Source organism: Acanthochromis polyacanthus, unplaced genomic scaffold (genome assembly GCF_021347895.1).
Source record: "Acanthochromis polyacanthus isolate Apoly-LR-REF ecotype Palm Island unplaced genomic scaffold, KAUST_Apoly_ChrSc contig53, whole genome shotgun sequence".
In the NCBI taxonomy this organism is placed as follows: Eukaryota; Metazoa; Chordata; class Actinopteri; family Pomacentridae; genus Acanthochromis; species Acanthochromis polyacanthus.
The window spans coordinates 4,254-14,747 of NW_026131343.1; the positions used below are offsets into that span (position 1 = coordinate 4,254).

At 37.8% G+C, this 10,494-nt stretch overlaps 1 protein-coding gene across 1 annotated transcript; it reads left to right on the forward strand.

Annotated features, from left to right (window-relative positions):
• The first annotated feature begins 1,473 nt into the window (after positions 1–1,473).
• Positions 1,474–9,319, forward strand: LOC110970700 (succinate--CoA ligase [ADP-forming] subunit beta, mitochondrial-like). The gene is made up of 2 exons (XM_022221000.2): positions 1,474–1,638; positions 9,066–9,319. Exons 1-2 carry the CDS (start codon positions 1,512–1,514, stop codon positions 9,317–9,319), a joined length of 381 nt encoding a protein of 126 aa, XP_022076692.1. The 5' UTR covers positions 1,474–1,511.
• The last annotated feature ends 1,175 nt before the right edge of the window (positions 9,320–10,494 follow it).

Below are 10,494 nucleotides of genomic sequence, written 5' to 3' on the forward strand. Positions count from 1 at the left end.
ATGTGGAAGGAGCTGAAACATGCCATTTGGAGAAGACACCCATCAAACCTGAGACAACTGGAGCTGTTTGCTCATGAGGAGTGGGCCAAAATACCTGTTGACAGCTGCAGAACGCTCATTGACAAATACAGAAATCGTTTAATTGCAGTGATTGCCTCAAAAGGTTGTGCAACAAAATATTAAGTTATGGGTACCATCATTTTTGTCCAGCCCTATTTCATTAGTTTGTTTTTTTAAATAATTATGTTAATCAACAATTCAAAAGTAATGGCTGTTTTTGATTATTTAATTTTCAATAAATTTTTATTTATTGTTACTTTTGTGAGTTTCAAGTGATTTCAGTGAGAATTGTGGGTTTTTCCTTCTTTAACTGAGGGGTACCAACAATTTTGTCCACGTGTGTAGTGTTTTACTTTATGATCAAAACAACAAAAGTCAGACAAAGACAACAAAACTCCCACCAAAAACAACACAAAATATTACAGAAACGACACACAAAATGACAATAAGGAGAAAGAAATTACAAAATATGAGAGAAACAACTCAAAATAAAACAAAAAAGAGAAAAAAATTAGAAAAAAGTTACAAAGCAACAAAAAATGGTCAAATGACAAGAGAAACAAAAAAACACATAACGACAAGCACAATGCACAGAAGAACGGACAAAGCAAAACACAAAATGACAAAAAATGAGACTAATGACCTGAAACAAAACAAAACATAAAAGAGACTACAAATTCGACAAAAAAGCTACAAAATAACCAAAAAATGAACAAACAACAAAAATGAGACGAAAAAATATACAAAAGACACAGACAAGACAAAACATGACAAAGCAAGAAACAAAATAACAAAAAAGTAGACAACACAAGCAAGGCAAAAATACAAAATGGGAAAAACAATACACAAAACATATAATGACAAAAATAAGAAAAACACAAGCAAGACAAAAGGGAAACAAAACGACCAAAGTCAGACAAAAAAGATGGAAATTAACAAAACTGACAAAATATTACATAAATGAGACACAAAATAAAGAAACAATGAACAATCTAGTATTTTACTTTTTGATCAAAACAACTTGCCATGGTCTATAAAGTATTTTAAATTTATAGTTTTACTAATTTACAATCTGCAGTTAATGTCTTCTCTGGAATTTTTACACTATGAGGGCCGGATTGGACCCTCTGGAGGACCAGAATTGGCCCGTGGACCGCATGTTTGACACCCATGGGTTAAAGTCATTGACACAAAAGTTAAAAACTTGCATCAGTCCTGCTGCATAACTTAACCTAATTTACAGCCATTGCATTGTTTCAAATGGCAAAAATTTAATAGTTGTTCAGCTGTAGGTGAGACCGACTCAAACTGTCTAGAAAACCAAAAATTATGAGCAGAAAGATGCAAATTAAAGACATTCCTCTGTCATCTGTCATTAGATCCACTGTTTAAATCAATCACCTCTGTAAATAAACGTCATTTCTGTGTGTCTCTTGCAGGTTGCTCAGAAGATGGGCTTCCCACCGGCTCTGGTGAACGAGGCAGCAGAGAACATGATCAAACTGTACAACGTGTTCATCAAGTACGACGCGTCCATGGTGGAGATCAACCCCATGGTGGAGGACTCCTCTGGCATCGGTACGCACACTCCTAACACGTGAAATAATGCATTTTACATTTCATATCCCGGGATTACAACGTTGACAATCACAGCCGAATGTGGTCTCAGATCCAGCTTTTAAAATCTGCAGAAATCAGAAGTGTTTATGGATGTGTTGCTCCGAAAGATCGAGTGAAAAGCCGAGCTGTCACAGGAAGGAGGGAGATTGTTTAAAAACGAGTAGAATGGTGCACATTTACAGTCTCTTCAGGCTTCAGCGACAAAATAACATTTAAAACTTGTCACTGATGCAGCAGAATTTTAACTCGCTGCTGTTCTCTTGTGTCTGTTTCTATACATGTTCCGCCACATCGCCCTTATACAGCAAAAAGAGCCCATTATGGTATTTTAATGAATGCCAGTGTGGTGTCGGGTATTTTTATTCTGCAGTAAAACACAAGACCTGATAGAGACGTCAAAAAGCCTGAGTTGTGCGTCTGCTTTGGGAATGCTGACCTAATCAGATCTTTCTTTTTTTTCTTTTTTTTAAGCATCTGTCGGAGTCTGAAAATCTTCAAGGATCAGTCTGGTTTTTGCCTTTTTGTTTTCTTAATGTCCACAAATCCCAAAACAACAAACAAAACCCAAACAGAGAAAACTAATTTATAATAAAATAATCATCAGTTTATCAAGTTTTTATTATTTGTGTTAGCCATCAAAAACAGCCTCCCTGCTGCATATACAGAGACTAATAGCAGCCTTTTGGTCCAGACGTGAAACCTTGTTTGCTGAAATCAGTAATTTGCTGTGTTTCCACGAGTCCGAACGTATGTCCACATGCCGGCGTAGCCTTTAGAAATGGTCGGGGAGTCAGAGTTAATGACTTTGTCTAATGCACAGCGATGAGCTCCTCCGGCAGGGATGGCAGCTCTGCAACACACTCGTATGAAGAGCTGACCTTTGTGTTAACGGACACCGGTACAGTTAATGACCATCAGACCAGCAGCGCTCACATTAGCCTGATGACAAGTTGGGTCCTTATGCTCGATTAACGTCATATCACTTCAAGAAAATGGTCATTAATGGTTATTATTATAAAGAAAAGGTGGTTATCTTCTCTTTCTGCTTCATATAGTGTAAAATATGGCTAGCTGTGTAGCCACACTGGTTATGTATTGCAGATATTCTTAATTAAATTCTTCCTAAGACAAATTACACATGGGGTTTATCAGTTCTGCTGCAGATATCCACTTGGCCCCTTTGAGGTTTTGTTTTTCACATACTCACACAGTATGTGCAGTGAAATGCAAAGTGTCTGTACTCAAAGGTGTACAATAACAGTAAGACATTAAAAAAAGGAACAGTTATTTTAAATAAAACAACAGATAAATAGAAAGAGGCACAGTGCCATAGATAATGAGGAGGTAGAGATTTTAATGCTGAAGTGCAGTGTATCTAAATTATTTTAAATTAAGTTTGAACTAGTCCAAATGAAGTTGTAGATATCTGAACTAGGGATGGGAATTTCGACTAATTTACGAACCGACTAGTCTCTAATTTTATTGGCGACTGGTCGGTTCGGAAAATTTGCAATTTAACCCTTTAAGCGCCAAAGTCGCAATATTGCGACAAGCAACATTGCTGAACATAACAAGCCATAGCTTCAAATACACTGCCTGGTGTGCCTCATGTACTGTACACCAGGAGATGGCGGACGTCTGGAACTTCAATCTGAGCATCAGTTGTGGGCGTGTTTTCATTCAAAGTTTTGGAGTTTACAGAGTTTGAAAACCGAGGAGACGAGACTCGTCGTCGGAGCGTATCAGAGCGCAAGACGGCACATTTTAGAGTGAGAAAACTCACCGTACTGAGAGGTCTGGTCAACGCTGACAAAGTACTTTGTCAAGTAATGGCTTACTCATATTCTGAAGAGGAATATTCACCCTCTGATGAAGATGTTCAGTCATTCACTGAGACAGAAAGTGCCGCTGCGTCTGTGCGTAACGGCAGCGGGTCGGTGTGCCATGACAGTCCAAGCAGCACATACTGGAGCCGATGCTTTGCTTCGGGGTGGCAGGAAGGGACGTGGTGGGTGTAGCTGGAGTGGTCAAAACACCGCTAATGATGAGGGGGATAGCGGGGGTTGAAAAAAGAGACAAGCATATGCTACTGGCAGGATCAACCAGGTAGCCCAGACGGGACGAGCGTGCGGCGCACACCCAAGCATAGAGCTGCATGGCGGCGCCCTGTCGGGGACAAGGTGCATGATGCTTAATGCAGCGTTTAACCGACTAGTAAAATACTAAAGGTTTAATAAATGAGTAGGCGGTTAAACGATTAAACGACTAGTCGCGCACATCCCTAATCTGAACCTTCAATTCTGATGTCAAAATATAATTACAGAGATCGTAATTTGGAGTTTTGACTTCATTTTGACTCAAAATACTACTTTATTTGATTAAAACTGCTTTTTCAGAGCAGCCTAATGCCAAAGTTCTGCTAAATTTTAACTACAAATCTCTAATTCATGAAGTTCTCATTCTCCCCAAGCGACTTTCTGCCTTTTTCACTGTGTTTTCTTACAATCTCATCCACTAATATTGGACCAATATCAAGTGGAAATACTTATGAGACATCTACTATTATTATTTGGACTAGTGCAAATTGAATTACAGATTTCTACTTGTCCTTTTAATAATGATATCTGAAGTACAATTGTGATTTTGACTTGACAAATATCTGTCATTCAAATTTCAGATGTTTAAAGTCTGCTATTCAATGTTAAAATGGCTTGACGTAGTAAAATGCCGTAGCTTTGTTTTGCTAATTTGTAATGTTGTTGCTTTTTAAAAGTTTTTCTCAGAATCCGACTATTTAAAATTGTCTTTTCTGAAGCAGAAACTAATGAAAAAAGCAGCATTTGAGTAAAGAAGCACTATTAAAACATAAAGGCATAAACAAATAAGTTTCTAATGACAAAAAATGTCATATTTGAGTTTTAGTTCGTTGAACATAACTAAAATTATTTACATTTTATACTCACATTACCTATAAAATGTAATAGAAATTACATATATTTTGCTTTGCTTTATAATATTTTTTGCCATTTTCTTTCTATCATTTATTTTATTTATGATATTTGTTTTCTTCTTTCTGTTTTGAACAATTTTATGAAAACAATGCAGGCACATATGCAAGGCAAGTGTCAGCAAATTTGAGTGTAAATATGGGTGTGAATAGGACACAGTAGATGTTTCTTCTTTGTCCATCCTGACTTAAATATTCACAACAAGAATGTGATTACATCAGTTGCAGTGTACAACACAAGTCCAGTTAATAATAATAATATTAGTCTTGAATTTCCTTCAGACCAGATAAGAGATGCCGGTTAGACACTAGAAGCTCATCAAATCTGAATGAGAAAAGTAAAAAACAAGAATAATAATAAGTGAATGCTCTTCTTTCTTCTCCAGTTATTGCAGAGGTGCCCTTGAGCAAAGCTGATGTGCTTTTGTTGCTATAGAGCCACAGTGCTACTAAAAAAAGCAGCTTTTCCTGCACAGATAACAGTTTGAAGCAAAGAATTAAAGCTGAGTTTAAAAGAGAAGGTCGTTCCACTGGAGCCGGAGGTGGAAAATGTAATTAAATTTATTTTTTTGTATTTTGCATAATATTTCATGCAGTTTATTTCATTGAAGGAGTTTTTTCCTTTTTTCTGTCATTTGTGTCTGATTTTTATTTATTTTTTACCCTGATTTTGTCCCGATACAATACCGACAAAAGAACAATCGACTTCATCATTACTTTTGCAATCTCTTTCCACAAAGATGCAAATGATCGGACACTTTTCTTTAATGCGCTGGCCCCAGCATTCAGTTCATCCTCGCCAGCTCCTTTTATGTAAATAGTAATTTTTGGAGGCAAGAAATATTTTATTTAAGCCAGAGTGTGTTGGCGACCTTGACATATGAATCCATTCATCCTCAGATATCCTCAGGCCCCATTCTTCCTCCTAGTAGTTAAATATTATAGCATATAATCATGATATTGGTATCCTCCATTTGTTTAACTTCTTTATTAACATAATATCTGACTTGGAGATAGCTGAAGGAATCTTTATTTCCAAGGTGAGGAAAGTGTGTTAATGGAAGCTGTAATTGTCCAAGTGATTTTGCAAAATGTCTTTTTGTGATAAAACACCTCCAGAGGAATATTTTTGATGACTTGTCCTGCAATTCAAGGGCTTTTGTATGAATGTGACCAATCAGATGTGCTCTGGGGCGACTATATGTTCTAATTACAGCTGTGTTATTATGTGTTATAAAAAGTGAGCAGTGTGGGGGAGATCTGGTTTAATATCCAAACTGGCTTCTTCCTCCTGGGCTCAGCACTGCAGATGAGAGCATTTATGGCAGGTCAATTTAGCATTTATTAGAGTTACATCAGGAACTCTAATAAATGCTGAGGAATTATCATCAATGTCTTTTTGACTAGTTTTTATTCTAGAAATCTACGCCATTCTAATCAGTCAGCTCAACAGTAATTCACATTTTTACAAGTCAGAAAGACATTTGCAGATACCTCAAATGTTACTGTGATGAGTTTGAATCGGGGATAGATTGATTATCGTGGCCGATATTTGCCATTTTTTTGATTATTGATGATAAATTAAAGGCTCTACTTCAGGTCTCTCTGTCTGTAGTCACTCTGTGGTCTCAGAAATGACTGGACAAGAAACACAAACCAGGAAGTTAGCTTCTCTCACAGCTGATCTGCTAAGCTAACGGGTAGCCGCTTAGTTAAAAGGCAACCACAGATTGACGTGAAACAGAGTCTGGAAAATGATAATTAATAAAGCTGTAAGATCTTAGAGGACAATAAAGGTGAAGGACTGAAATATTAAAGCTGCTGTCCGGAGTTTCTGTTTGTTTTCAATTTATGTATCATTGTTTAACAAAGCTTAAATGTGTTAGTCTATTTCGATACTATAATATAATGTTAGTATGACGCGATATGAAAATTTATTCATGAGCTCCGCCTTCCTCTCATAGACCCCCATGTTATTCCAAAAAGCGCCGGTTGCTGCCGACCAATCAAGTTCGAGCTTCAGCTTTGTCATGCTGTCAGTCAACGGTTACGCGCACAGCAAGCAAGCCCATGCAGAGGTGGGCGAGCTACGCACTACGCAACCGCGCGCACATTTGTTTTGCTTGTGGAGGAGAGAGCATCAGGGATCAGCAACTTCCAGAAAAGTTACCAATCCCACGGCTTGTCAGGCCAAGAGACTGCAGGACGTTTTTTGGCTCGGGGTGCTCGCGTCGCTCCCCGACCACGGCCTCCATAGCCCGCCTGACGGCTTCGTTTAGATGCCCGACCTCTGGAGGAAGATGTTGGGGCGTCTGGGACATACTCTTCGTCAGAGGAGTCATGCAATTCTGAACTCTAGATAGAAATAAATAAACAATGTAACACATATACACGCGTAAATGCACTAAGTTTGATAAACAACGTCATCGAGAGGGATACACGAGTGTAATCACATATTGAAACTTTACTCGTTCGTCCTAGCAGATTCATGTTATTTTGGTATTAGGACAAGTTAGACTCAATGCAGCATTCTAACGTAATTCCTTTATTATTTACTAAATGTACTAAATGCAGAAGAGGGGAAAACAGCAAAACAGGCCATATGCTGCAGCACTCCGGGCACTTCTCTCATGTACTGCGCGCGTGCACAAATAAAGGGGCGAAATCAGAGGGAGGGACCAACAATGTTTTGGGAGACGCTGCGATTCAAACTCCGGACAGCAGCTTTAAGAAAATAGACTGACCAGCTGATTAATCTCAGTGGATCCCACATCAGTACACTAATTTAATCACTCCTATTTCTATTTTACATATTCAATTATAGTCACTGTTACTAATATAAAAGTCTAGTTATGAATGACAGGTTCTCTGCTATCACATGCTGTTGAAACAATACATTTAATGCATATCGGTTCCAATTACTGGTTTTCTGTCTTTCTTGACTACCAATAATTGATGTTGGTATCGATCCTTTAAAAACCGAACAAACAAACCTATATCCCTGCTAGTTTAAATTGTTGTGCATAATGCTGCTGATATTTGCTGTATTCCTGTTGGATATTAGTCGAGTAAAGCATTTCAGCTGCTGTGGAAGATAACGTCATTAAGAAAACGGAATTTGTGGTCATGGTGGTAAAACGACTCATCATGTGCAGTTACGGTTTGGTTCAATTCAGTTTTATTTATGTAGTGCAGATTCACAACATGTGTCATCTCACAGCGCTTAGCGTAGCAAGATACAGACCTTATGAAGTATATACTGACGACAGAAAGCCCAGCAATCCAAAGTCGGTTTTAGTGTATTTGAAAAGCAAAGTGCCTCCAACTTGCTGTAGGTTTTGACAGAAATATGCAATGTCAAAACTCAGATTTCCATAATTATAATTACATTTTGATTTATCACAATTCCAGTTCATAATATCTACATTCATTCTGGATGGTCTGGACAATTTTAAAATAAAAGCAAAATGTAGATATCTTCAACTAGAGTTATGACTGGTTATAAATAATAATTATTACTTGATATATTAATATAGATATTCTCATTGTGGATATCTGCAGCCAGAAGGGTAGATATCTGTACCTCTAGAAACCTCATGAATGGTAAAAGAGTTTATCTGAAATCTTCTTTTTGACTAAAAAGCATTAAATTACAGATAAATGCAGCAATATCTGCAATCCATATGAAAACCTGAGTAACTTTGCATACGATGTAATGTTTCACCTGTTTGTGAAGATCGAGGGGACAAATTTAGTCATTTTCCACAATCCAAAATAATGTATTCAACCCAACACTTGTCTGCAACTACACAAGGACAGTGTTTTGCATGTACCGGTATATGATATGTAGATATGACCTACTGCACATGTGTGAAATGGAGTTCTCCAAGCAGAGTAGAAAAGTGGTATAATTATCCTCTTGTGGCCCCCATTTCTGCAGGGGAGTATAATCAAGGCTTAACTGTTAGTCTCACCTCCATGTGGCATCGCTGTATTCATTGAACCACACAGGCTGTTAAAATGATCCATTCACATCTAAAAATTAGCATTCTACTCTTAAGAAAGCCCTTCTCCACATATTGTTTTAAGATGAAGGCACTCTAAACTTCCATTTTTTTTAACATTCTGCGTTGTTTGCTACTGATTTCAACATCCTTAAAGGGAGTGAAACCCTTTGCAGATGTGAAATCATCCCTGAAATGCTGCCGTCGTCCGTGACAGCACAGATATCCAGTGAAAATTTGAATCACCTGTCATATGAGCCAATCCTGCCCTCTCTGCTGTTAAAAGAAGGAAAAAAGGAAACCTGTCACTGCTGCAGATGGTGTCATGAACCGAGTCCTCTGACGCCACAATCTCTTGTCTTGCCTGTCAACAGTGATGTGCATGGATGCCAAGATCAACTTTGACTCCAACGCAGTGTACCGCCAGAAGAAGGTGTTCGACATGCAGGACTGGACTCAGGAGGACCCCCGGGACCGGCAGGCCGCCAAGGCAGACCTCAACTACATCGGCCTGGACGGAACCATCGGCTGTCTGGGTCAGTGCTCACCAAATGTCACGAACACTACAGAAGTTTTAGAGACGATGAGTTTGAATAATTATGCTCGCTTTGAGAACAAACAAACGTGAGCACATTTTCAGTTACTGCAAACATGATGGAACTCAGAGAGATTTAGTTGAAGCAAAAAAGAGTCAGTTCCTCCATTTTTAGACTGGAAGTCATATTTTAGGCTGTTCTTTCATCTAAAATCTTATTGTGCTGCAACCTGCAGAATCACAAGCAGTTTCTGGACGTAATTCTGCTCCTGTCACATTTTTTACTTGTTTTTTACTGAAATAAAAAGTCCTGCACCTCTATGGACAGAGAACAACCGTTGCTAGAAGTAGATAGAACTTAAATATGTCTTCTGTGCAGTGAAACAAAGTTATAATAACCCCCCCCCCCCCCCAAATTTTTTTTTTTCAGTTTTTTAAAAAGTTGTAAAAAACCTGGAATAAACGTGCACCACATTTTCCCAAGTGCCCACAGATTTTAATACTGGATAAAATCCATGTTTTTAATTGATATCCAAGTAGTTTCTAAATGTTTTTATTTGTTCCTGTCATATTTATTCTCACTGTGGGCTCATTTTTTGCTGCACTATAAAGTCCTACATCTCTATGGAAACAGGACAATTACAGCGAGAACGGGAAAAAATCCATATTTTATAGATATTTGGGACAAAGTCCAAAACCAAAAGTTAAATGGTGCTGATTATTTCTGCCCACAGAAACATCAACACAAACCTGGGGAAAAAAATCCACATGCTATAGATATTACTATGTCTGTTTATGTTGTCACTGCTGCTGCAGTTTTCTGGTTACTAGAAAGTTGTTTCACCATGCTGGTTGTATCTTTGGGCAACTTTTCTCCTCAGTCTCTGCTTTGTGTAAACACTGCCTGCAGTCCAGCCGAAAAGTGTCTGAATGTTTGTCCAATGATGGTTCGTTATGCATGGCTTCTTAGCTGCACCAATAAACACAGATTTTTAAATTTTTTTAATAAAATCTGGTGCAAACTACTTATTTAGTTATCTATTCAGTGATTTTGATTAAATATCCTGATTTGAACCAGAATTCACACATGATTTGTTTAAGGACCATCAGAAAGTTGAAAAATCAGACGATTCTTTCTGTTTTTTTGCAGGTTCTTGCCAAACCAAATTTGGCAATTTTGTTTAAAGATAACATGCCTTTTGTAAATTATGGCAGGTTTTGTTTTCAAGGGTTAATTTGATTTATTTTATTCTTATCTTTGGGTTTGA